The sequence below is a fragment of the Squalius cephalus genome, assembly GCF_949319135.1.
Source record: "Squalius cephalus genome assembly, chromosome: 1".
Taxonomy (NCBI): domain Eukaryota; kingdom Metazoa; phylum Chordata; class Actinopteri; order Cypriniformes; family Leuciscidae; genus Squalius; species Squalius cephalus.
Window position 1 is genome coordinate 32,964,037 of NC_137122.1, and position 12,556 is coordinate 32,976,592.

Here is a 12,556-nt window from a genome sequence, read left to right on the forward strand (position 1 = left end):
CTCACATCCGATGGTCATACGGAATTCTGACATTAATTTAGGGTTGCATACTGACAAAAAGTCTTATGCTTGTTTCTCATAGTCAATGCCAATACTTTTTCCCTAAAGAGATCCTCTAATAGTCTACAACCGAGGGATGAAGGACCGCCCTCGCACCACCACAATCCTCCCAAGAGCTAAAGGAACGGAGTAGAGACTGGTGAGATCTGGGCCAAGATTCTCACAAAGAGATGCATGAACTCCACAAGTATGTCAAATCTGATGATCATGTTCTCCGGCATGATTTGAGATGATCCAAAGAACATCAGACCGAAACATCTGATCAAAGTCCCAAATTTACTTAAATTACTGAAATATTCCTTAATTTCCCATCATAACATTTCTTTGGTATTAAATGTTCAAAATCCAGAATCTACATGGTGTAATTCAGATTCAGTCTCTGAATTTTGAAGTATACTACACTATACTACTGTGTACTGTTTGAAGATGGTTTGTGGGATCTAGAGAGAGAGTTTCTGGTCTCAAATTTTGTCCTCTACTCAATGTTTCATAGGACTGGTAGAAAAGAGACTTTCTGTAAAGGGAAAAAAGAGAAGCATTCCCACAGGCGCACTTTTGATTGGGGCTGAAACTAAAACTTGTAGGACAGGGTTAATGCTTGGTCTCTGGTCAAAAGGGAACAGGAGTTGCTCAGTCGGACAGGCTGAGCCCTGTAATGTCCTCCCACTCACAGGATTCTGAATGAACTCACAAACAAACAGGCCTTCACAGTACATAGAGAACAAAAGAGACTGAGGGAGGCAGGGGCACCAAACCTTTGGCCCAGTCGGCCAGTTCAACGTAACCCTTATAGGGTCAAAAGACTCATGTCACGGACCGAATTGGAAAAACAGCTGGGTCAAACTCCACAGTCGTCACACATGTTTCATTAAGGCAAACATATGCAAATAATGGCTTTAAAATGGCAGAAGCGCACTTAAAAAGCTTACCCAGCTAGATGTTGAATGTTAAGAGATTCTTAGTTCTTCTCACTAAATTATCACTTTGATGGACTGGGTTTCAAATTCTCAGTCAAGGTCTATATTATCTTTCATTAAAGTGCCGTGTTGTTAGTTCTCGGCCCTTCTTTTTATTCTGTTCTCACAATGGGAAAAAGACAACAGAAATCACTTGAGATCTGTTCACTTTATTCAATGAAATAAATGGGAAAAAACAGCACTCTTCTTCATCTACTCCCATAAAACTTTAATATAATATATCATTTTCTTTTCTTCTAATCCATATAAGCATACTATAGTATAAATCGACATTCTGTGCGTCAACAGTTCAAAATTATATGTTATGTTTTTTGTTTTTGTTTTTAGTTAATATTTAAATAATTGCAACATTTTGTATAAATATTATCGACTACTATCATTAAAACTTATTATAGACTATATCAGCATTATAGATATCAACATTGAACTTTGTAAATAGAAAATCCATTCGAACACTAATTAAACCAAAGCATTACTCTAATAAGTTTTCACATTTTTCTAGTCACAATTAAATTTGGACAAAATCATTGTGACTTTAATTGGGAAGTATATCAAATTTGAATACACAATAAATTGTCCAACTTGAGTAATATATTAAATATCTTAAACTTTTATCCGAAGAATACTACAAGTAAATAGTCTTTTTTTGATGAACACGTCCTTAATCAGGACCATCTGTGTTTCATCACAGTAGCAAAGGCTGATGATGTAAACCCACTTGTAAAGAAGAAAGAAAAAAGACAAGGGGTTTTGGGGGCATGAGCTCATCACATCAGAGCCAAAGACAGAAATATGGTTTAGCAGATTACAGCCTCTGTTCTCAGCCTTTGAAATGAGTATGATCATAGCCACTTCATCAAAATAATCAATGAGATGCTTCAGACACTCCTAATTTCAGAGAAAAAGCAGATTTTATGAAAAACGTGAGCAGTGAGAAGTCAAACCATCTCATGCATGAAGGGAAATTTGTGCCATTTCCTCATAGGTTTCCTCACTGTCTATCCTGTCCTCCATCCTACACCACTGACCTAGATCTTCAGGACTCTCAACAAAGTTTAAAAATTCATAAAGATCCAGAGGTGCTGTGACAGAGACGTGTATGTGACTCGCATCGCTCCAGTGCGCAGTCAGAGCGATTAAAGTTTGAGAGACTCCTGTGCACAGCTTCTGAACTCATTAAAGTCCTGTGGCAACGTACACGCTGAGATGAGATGCACATAAATAAGTCAAACTTCCTCTGCTTTTCTGCACTCAGCAGGTTTAATTAAGGTCTCCCAGTGTCTAGCTTTAATAGCTAGGCCAACGATTTACATCTAACTGACACTGAAATATTACTTTATTTCCCGTAACCTCTAGACTATCAAATGGTAGAGCTTGTGGTTTGGATTCCCAGGGAACACACATTCAAGTAAAATGTATTGAAGTCAGGAAGTATATTATTTAACATAACATATTTATTTATTTTTATATGAATATACACTTACCTAAAGGATTATTAGGAACACCATACTAATACTGTGTTTGACCCCCTTTCGCCTTCAGAACTGCCTTAATTCTACGTGGCATTGATTCAACAAGGTGCTGAAAGCATTCTTTAGAAATGTTGGCCCATATTGATAGGATAGCATCTTGCAGTTGAAGGAGATTTGTGGGATGCACATCCAGGGCACGAAGCTCCCGTTCCACCACATCCCAAAGATGCTCTATTGGGTTGAGATCTGGTGACTGTGGGGGCCATTTTAGTACAGTGAACTCATTGTCATGTTCAAGAAACCAATTTGAAATGATTCGAGCTTTGTGACATGGTGCATTATCCTGCTGGAAGTAGCCATCAGAGGATGGGTACATGGTGGTCATAAAGGGATGGACATGGTCAGAAACAATGCTCAGGTAGGCCGTGGCATTTAAACGATGCCCAATTGGCACTAAGGGGCCTAAAGTGTGCCAAGAAAACATCCCCCACACCATTACACCACCACCACCAGCCTGCACAGTGGTAACAAGGCATGATGGATCCATGTTCTCATTCTGTTTACGCCAAATTCTGACTCTACCATCTGAATGTCTCAACAGAAATCGAGACTCATCAGACCAGGCAACATTTTTCCAGTCTTCAACTGTCCAATTTTGGTGAGCTTGTGCAAATTGTAGCCTCTTTTTCCTATTTGTAGTGGAGATGAGTGGTACCCGGTGGGGTCTGTTGTAGCCCATCCGCCTCAAGGTTGTGCGTGTTGTGGCTTCACAAATGCTTTGCTGCATACCTTGGTTGTAACGAGTGGTTATTTCAGTCAAAGTTGCTCTTCTATCAGCTTGAATCAGTCGGCCCATTCTCCTCTGACCTCTAGCATCAACAAGGCATTTTCGCCCACAGGACTGCCGCATACTGGATGTTTTTCCCTTTTCACACCATTCTTTGTTAACCCTAGAAATGGTTGTCCGTGAAAATCCCAGTAACTGAGCAGATTGTGAAATACTCAGACCGGCCCGTCTTGCACCAACAACCATGCCACGCTCAAAATTGCTTAAATCACCTTTCTTTCCCATTCTGACATTCAGTTTGGAGTTCAGGAGATTGTCTTGACCAGGACCACACCCCTAAATGCATTGAAGCAACTGCCATGTGATTGGTTGATTAGATAATTGCATTAATGAGAAATTGAACAGGTGTTCCTAATAATCCTTTAGGTGAGTATACACCTCTGTTCGAAAGTTTGGGGTTGGTAAGATTTTTTTATGTTTTGAAAATAAATTTCTTATGATTTATTTGATTGATTATATTAAATTAATATTAACAGTAATATGAAATATTACTACAATTGAAAATAACTGTTTTTTTTATTTTAATACATTTAAAATGGAATTCATTCTTGTGATGGAGAATCTGGATTTTCAGCATCATTACTCACATGATCCTTTAGAAATCAATCTAAAATGCTGGTTTGCTGCTCAAGACATATTTATTTTTATTATCAATGTTGAAAACATTTGTGCCGCTTATTATTTTTGTGGAAACCATGATGCATTTTTTCAGGATACTTTGATGAATAGAAAGTAAAAAAAAAAAAAAAAAAAAGCATTTATTTGAAATAGAAATCATTTAATTTATAAATGGGTGTACTGTCACAATTTAGCTAAATAATATCACTATATTTTAAAGGTTAGTCAGATTGAAGCTTCACTGTAGCAGGCTATCCATGAGAAATCACCACTGTGCCCTTGAGCAATGCACTCAACCCAGGTGAATACAGGTAAATACATCAGTTGTTTTATGAGAACACTCGTCGGCAACTACCCAAAGAACCGTGTGGCGCTTCCTGTGAAGTGTAAGAGTATCCAGATGGCGCAGGTTGTCAGGAAATGTATTATGATTACACTCACCAGCTGAAACTCACTCCGTCGGCCGTAGGCTTCCTGGATGCCACTGTCATTCCAGAGCGCCTGCAGGGCCGGGACGTATAGCTGAAAGGTACAGGGTTCGACGGGCATGCCTGCTTTGTTCTCAAAGGACATCACAAACATGCCATGCTTCTCGTTCTCTGAGTTCTGCCAGGAAACACCAAGTTTGTCTCGGGCATCCACCAGTACCCGCATCCCCTTTGAAGAAAAAAAAAAAAAGACAAAGAGAAGGAGAGAGAGATGAATGCCATGTTTTTATGTCAAGGGTGCATAACAACAGCAGGGTGTGTCCTCTGGAGCTGGAAGCAGGAAGCTGGATGTAGCAATTCTTCTGTAGACAAAATAAAGATATGAGCAATGTCTTCACGTTAACTACAGCACACTTTAAACATGCTAAAATCCTGCCTCTGTAAATCTCCCAAGCACAGTTTCAAACTAGTCACCAACTTATGACTGTCACCAACTGATGATCAGCAGTGTGAACTACACCAATGTGAGTTTAGCCAATCATATTAGAGGCATTTTACCGATATTGGCCTGAACAGACAAATCGCATGCGACAATCATACAGAATTTTTGTGCCGAACATTTATGTTGGTGTGGACAGGATTTTATTTTAAACAAAAGTGTCAGAGAGAGAGAGAAGAACATTTAGTAAAACTACTACTGTTGGTGCAAGAAACGGTTTTGCCTAGCATTATATTTTGTACCTCAGGATAATAATTAAATGAAAAAAATCTAAAAGATGTCAAATAAAATAAAGTCAATAATATGGTCCCTTTAAATACACACCACTGTTAGTTAAAACAGTGACAAATCTGAAGGGTGTTTGAACTGCATTTGGGCGAAGATATCTGCTGTTCAGTCATTATGACATGTATTTCCAAAAGACAAGATTTGTGCCTATGCCTGAAACACTCCACTCTGAAGCCAAAAACGAAAACATCTCCAGAAAGCCCTGTTAAGGACAGCAAATGCACTGAAACTAAACTTCCGCGATGAGCCTCTTCACTTCCAAGCATAACACTGAATACACAAAACCCTGAACTGAGACTCTTTGGCAGTAACCAGGAGGGTTGGGCTCTGTGGACGAGCAGAAATATCATGAGACGCTTTGTAAATGTAACATAAGGCCATTGACTTTTCACAATAATAACTGCAGCTCTATCAACCGAGGCAAAATCCTGCTTTGCAGCACATTTCACCCTCCTTTTGTTTCACTGGAATAACATCCTGATGTTCAGGGTCCCAGAAGGGGGTCCTAGGCCTCTCTTTCTGCTCTACAGGGCCACGTATGAATCATCGACACTAGCACTCAAAAGTGCCCTGGGCAAATGTATGCTACAGTAATTAGAGCGCCCAGCCAAATTTTGCCTCCAAAGAAGATAAAGGGTCCCTCAGGCACAGGTGCTTTATGGGCTTTGACCCTGTGACCCGGACAAGTCCGTTTAATGCCATTCCAGCACGACAGGTCATTAGGTGCTAGGTGTAAACGCAACAGAGACTCTCAGTCTGTCCGCATGTACAAGTGATCTGCATATCAGCACGAGATGCATGCATTGCAAAACCAATAAAACAGCAGGACAGCCACAGGAAATGAATGTGGTACAGTCCTGTTAGTCTGGCTGACTCCATCAAATCCATCAGATTCCCCCACCTCCCAAATCCCAAGATTTCCCAAGCCATCAAACAGTTCACAAATGTAAACAGTTGTTCATGCTTAAGGCCTCCCTGCTGGTTAGGCTTAATGATCTTAATAGTGTGCTTTGGTTCAGGGTTGTCAGGGTACTTTCCTAGGGGCCAAACTCACTCACACTTCTGCCTTTATTTGTCTCCAAGAGGCAGTCCCCAAAACCCTTCCAACCATCTCTGACCTTTCACCCACTTCTGGCCAACACTATCTGGGAAGCGTAGACGTATCTTCCTGCCCTCATTGGCTTGATCCGTTGACACAGTCAGGGCAAGAGGAGAAAGAGAGCGGTGAGGCGGCTTTATCACAGCGGAGAGGTCAGCTGCAGGGCTTCCAATCTCTTCCTGAGCTGTGGCAAAGTCCCAAAAATATCTCTGAAAACCACCAAAACCTCACCTCGCCGTGAGTATGTCTCCTAGTGTTTCTTGAATGCCTCCTGAAAACAAGCCCTTAGTGTTTGTTTTGAATGGCATCTTCTGAAGCGACTTGTTTTTTAAGTCTTCAACAAAAAGCCACAGACTTTTCCATGTCTAAAACAGACAACTCATTATATTCTCCTTGTTGTTTGTTAAAAAAGGAGGGGATTTCCTGAATCTTCAGTCAACAAAGAGTAAAAATGAAATTCAGGGATATTGGTTTCTGTCGAGAGACACAGCTGACAGCGAATCCCAACCATCGGCCCTCATCTGACACGCATTAGACGGGCCCTGCGTGTCAGGCGTAGTAATTACTCTAGTGGTGGTCATGGCAGCGCTGTGATTTTGCAGCGTAAGCAGATGTGGGGAGCAATCCAGGCAGCCGCTCATGGGTTCCCCACCGGTGAGCAACCACAGCTAAATCAGCAACAACTCTTTAGCCATAAACAAGCCGCCAGTGAAGGAGCCTCCCAAGACTCTAGTCACAGAGGAACTCTCAGATTTATCACACAGGAAGATGGGCTTGATATATGCTTGCTCCCTGTGTCACCCTTCAGCTACTTCCTGTATCCTCCCCCACAAACGTCTTGCAAACAGGACGCATGAATTCAAACCTTTCGGTGTGGCACAACTTATTGATAATTTGCTCCTCCGTACGCGCTCTCCTTGGGATGATGGAGCAAAAACACATTCTGGGCAGTTACTGAATACCGCAACTATTTTCTCAAGGATGTAGTAAACAGAGGAAATGCTTCAATGCCAGTGGTTTCCCATTGCACAAGAGACCTTAGCAATAGGGAAATTGACTCTTGGAGGATCAAATGATAAGTGAGGGGTACGAGGGGCCAAACAGAGGTGAGATCTTATCGTGTCCCGACATGTCATGTCAGTCTCAGGTCAGACTTTAAATCACTCTCACAAAGAGTTAACAGTAATGAATAGATAGCTCGCTACTGATCTAGGAAGTAATAAATTCCCAGACATAAATTACACAACCTACTCAAAGTGCGTTAACAACAACAAGGCAGGAAAAGAAAGACTGACTGTGGTGTATCAAATCATTTATATGGACATTAAAGACTGTACTAACAACACATTTAGCTTTTGTAATGCATATTTGTAAATCAAATGACATTCAGTGGGAAATATTATGGGATGGGATTTGATTTGATTTTCCCATCTAGTTCTGGATCGGATCATAACTAAATCAGTAACATGAACAATGAAAATTTTCATTTTACATTCTTTCCAGATCACCTCTACAGACAAATGGTGCCGTAATACTACAAAAGGCATTGATAGAAAGATCTGGAAGGAGTTGAGAGGACTATGTCCTGGACTTTTGCCACTGTAAAGTGGCTGAAATGAAGATAATGTTATCGTTAAAATAACCAATAATTTGATCAGCACATACGCTGAGATTCGCTCAAGCAACTGTTAACCTCTCTAATTGTGTGTTCATGTTTTTTTTCCACCACTGAGGAAAAGTCTGGACTGGGGTTCCTCCAAATTGGTATCAGTGAAACAAACATAACCAACACTGTCATCATCCTAAAGCCTACAGAGGGATGGGCTGAACAACAGGGTGATGACAAATGGTCAGAGGGGAGATGATGGCACGACTGAATCGCCATTGTTTGCGGTATTCGCTGTCTGCACTGAGGAGAGGCATTTCCTCTGGCTCTGTGGACTGTGCGATACCAAGAGCCCATAGAGACCACCATTGTGGAGTTATTCCAATCTGACCTTGACTTCATCGCTAACAAACAAGGTCTCCAGTCCAGCTCGGCATCCAATTCACACATCTTTTGGGCTGTGAAATAACGAATTATCACATGCTTTACTTTTACTGGCCACTTGTTCTACAAAAAAGTTTTGCCCCAGTAATGGGCAACTGTTTTAGACCTAAACTAAAAGAAATTCCCAAACAATTTTATAAAATTACTCACACCAATTCTAATGTAGAAATTGTATTCTACCTAAAAAAAGAAAGCTGCATGAATTGTTCACAAAACCTCTGAATTAATAAAAAAAAACCTCATCATATTTCTGACTCACCATTAGAAAGTCAATAAAATCAAACGTTTTAGGCTTTTAGTCAAACTGTGTCATCTCTATGCTAGTGTAACCCAAAAAAATTACTTTTAGCAGTCATGTCATCAAAATACACATTGTGTGGGAAACGGCTAAAACTGCACCACAAGGGCATATTAGGGTTTTTGTTGCTGTAACCTTGATTCAGCCAAATAACATTTTGACTTGAATAAAAGCAGTTTTATATTCTCATAAAATTATTCAAATTTTATGAGAGTAGAAAAGTCCACACTACAACTATAAGGTCAACGACACAGAGTAATGATATTGTTGGAATCACTAATGGAATGATTTTTTCCAGCTGATGAATGATAAAAACCTTGACTGCCACCTGACTTTAGAGAGTTAGTGCATTTAGAGTGCCATAGCTGTGGCAGGTTTATAATATTGTTACTGTCCGTTGGTGTGAATGCTAATGTAGTTATCATTACCGTTCTTGGTGTTAAAGAGTCTTTAGTGTAAATAGGCCTCCGTTTTTCTTCCTAGACCCTGATAATCTAAGCTTTTCAAATCTACACAAGGTGTTTCATAAAGCTTTTTGACATCTACAGTTAATGAAACCAAGTGTGGTGACTGGTGACAAGAATCCATGGTAAACCATTTAGAAACACAAGACTTTAGGCACATTCTTCATGCCCATTTGCTCTTTTCACTTGACTGAAAGGGCAGTGAGTGGTCCATGTAATCAGTGCCAACACATACACTTAGGCCGTTTAGTGCAACTAGTCATAAAACTCACTTCAAGTTCTCATATACAAATAGATGCTCCAAAACACAGACCTCAACATTTGCCTCTGAAGCTAATTAAAAAGATCAGAACTACTAGTTACTTCGTGGTGGAGGGGTCTTATTAACAATAAACTGATGACATCATCTGCACAAAGAAAGCTCAGTTCTGCAGCTTTGCTCCAGGTCCTCTGTGGGGTTAGAAGAGGATCTGATCGCAATCAGTCCCAGTCGAACAAAGTCAATCTTTTAGCTCTGAACCGGGTCGTGTCATTGTACGAAATATTCTCCAGGAGTCTAAACAAAAGCTTACATAAGAACATTTCACTGGCTTTGGGAAGGATGCATGATGTGATGCCTGACAGTTTGGCTAAGTTTTTGGTGGACAAGAAGAATCATGGAGATGGAACATGTGGACCTCTGAGTCTGCACTGACGTTCTGAGAAACATATCCTTTTCCATATAAAGCAAAACTCTTCCACTGAGCCAAACCTCTGATCTGGCAGCACTGCTTTTGGCCAAACTGTGGGTAAGATAACAAGACCAAGGATAGGAATATTTATCATTTCAGTTTCCCACTTAATAAATGATCACCATAGTTTCCCAGAATACAGACATATTTTTGTTCAGTAGAGCTGGTTTGAAAAACTAAACTTTAATGACTCTAAAAATGTCATGTGGTGTCGCCATCACTCAAAACGTAACTTTTCTTTAAACCTTGAATACATGTAAGCGTACAAATCTTAATGTTTACTTTCAAAATATGCCATTTATTTGTGTTTCTCATTTGTGTGGACCATGTTTGCTTTACTTGTGACAAAAATGCATGTGGCGGCAGGAAACAAGCAGGTTTGGGCAAGTAAACTTGGTAACCTTAGAATAACTTAATCTGACTCAACATCATTTTAAAAATGTTTTGATCATGCAATACAACAGTGATGATTAATGTAGTTGCATTTAATAAAATAATGTTTAAAATAATAAAATAATTATTAATTCATAATTTATCATTGCGTTTTGGGGAGTTGCACCACATGACATTTTACAACCTGAACTAACCCGGCCTTGTCAAAAAAGCTAAAACGGTCTGATATTTTGACTTACTGACCTCAACACACAGTCATGAAGGTCTGCAGGGGTCCTCCTCACTATGATATCATTTCCTGTTTTGCATTACTGCATGTTTCTGCATGTTGTATAAACAGCATTTTTTATGTATTATTAATAAAGTATTACATAAGGCGAGAATGAGCATCATGACATTGATCATATAATTTCAGCTCATCTAACTTAAAATCAAAGCAACAAAAAAGACGACAATGACAAGACAATGCACAATACACTGATTTTTTCTGAACAAAGGACATGCTCTGTTATAAAGAAAAATTCTGACTCCATCAACTGCTTGTTAAGCACATAGACGTATTGAACAACATGAAAGAGTGTTAGATCTTCTCTATCTCTATTGTAACATGGAGAGCATGTCTTGCGCTATCAGCAGCTCATCTTAAAGTCTTTACTATGATCACATCAGATGTATCACATCAGTAAACTTCCTAAACCTAATGTGAAACTAAGTAAGAGATTAAGAGAGGAAGACACAAGAGCAGAAAGTACACAGATAGGGGAAAATAACAGAAGTCTTCTTTATCAAGACATATTGAGACATCCAAAGACACGTGAGCTCAGAAAGCACATGAGCTGATCACAATGATAAGTCAGACACAGTCTCTCCGTTCATAGTGGAGTGAGGGATGAACCTAGACAAAACAAAGTGACTCAATGTGCTGCTTAATTTTAAGGACAGCTAAACTTAGTCTTCTGGTAATTCTGGAGAACATTTGCCAGCCTGCAAATGTTAAGTTGCTGATTTGTGATTACTGGTTTGTAAAAAAATATATAAAAAAGTTGTTTCAACCAGAAAGGCCAAACACTGTTCCTCATGATCCTCGCCAACTCCAACAAGCCCCAGGCCCATGCCTTCTCACACACACATTCTGGGACGCATTTTCACTCTTTTCCCGTTAACTCTGAGCTGTGAGTCAAGCCACTGTTATTAAACACAGGCATCTTAAACAGGCGTGCTTATAGGGAAATGACCCAAGAACGATCCCCATGGATTTTGCTTTGCGGTAGAGCAGATGCCTAAAACAACCATCACATGATTAACAGCAAAATGAATTAGTCAGATACATAATACTTTTTTTGTTCACATGGCCATGGGTGTCCAAACACCTTAGTCTAATTAAACTGATCTGAACATCTAGATTTAGTCTGATCTGATATGGGCCTATATGAAGAAAGAATTGGTTTGATGGCAACTCATGTGACTGCATGTTTGACAGCATAAGAAGGATCGTGTACATGTGATGGGAGTTCATGTGAGCACTTGCTGGTGACTGAAGCACAGAGACTGAGTGAGGAAGTATTAATTATGCTGAATGCAAAATTGCATTTATTTGTGTTTCTCATTTGTGAGGAGCATGTTTAGCTTACTTATTGTGACAAAAGAGCCTGTCTCACCAGAAAACAGGCAAGATTGGAAAAGAAACTTGTCCTTAGTGACCTTAGAATAACTAAATAATCTAGCACATCATTTTAAGACCCTTTGAATTTTAATGCTATAAAACAGTATTATTTTATTAAGATTATTGATGCAGTAGTTGCATTTAATTAAATCTATCTATTGATTTAGTCATTTCCACTGTAACTTCAAGTTTAAGTAAATTATAAATATTGATTAAATAATTTACAAAACTAAATGTTTTTTTTCATGTAGCCTATATTAGCACTGTCAAATCGATTAATCGGGATTAATCATGTATGTGTGTGTGTGTGTGTGTGTGTGTGTGTGTAGACTATGTATACATATAATCGCAATTAATCGATTTGACAGCACTAATGTATATAAATTATAAACTAAAAAGTAATTTATGTTTATATCAGTAACATTTAAAACAACCTAACGTTATCTATCAATCAATCACTAACTTGAACAATTAATTAATATTTTCTCTATCCTAGAAGTCAAGTCCGTTTTTAAAGTTAATTCAAGTTGTTTGTATAAATGAACAATGTTTTTGATCATCCCATTTAGTGTAGGCTATTACATAAACAATTATTGACAAACAAAACAGACAATTATGACGTCAGAAACAACAAAAACTCAAGCAAACTGTCGTGTATGAGACCATTAC

The 12,556-nt window shown here is 39.1% G+C and overlaps 1 protein-coding gene across 1 annotated transcript in view; it reads right to left on the minus strand.

The window, feature by feature from the left end:
• Positions 1–12,556, minus strand: part of gna12a (guanine nucleotide binding protein (G protein) alpha 12a) — a 32,491-nt gene that overhangs the window by 19,137 nt on the left and 798 nt on the right. The window contains exon 2 of the mRNA XM_079872008.1: positions 4,416–4,631. Coding sequence (XP_079728134.1) covers positions 4,416–4,631 — 216 coding nt within the window. The remainder of the gene's footprint in view (positions 1–4,415; positions 4,632–12,556) is intronic.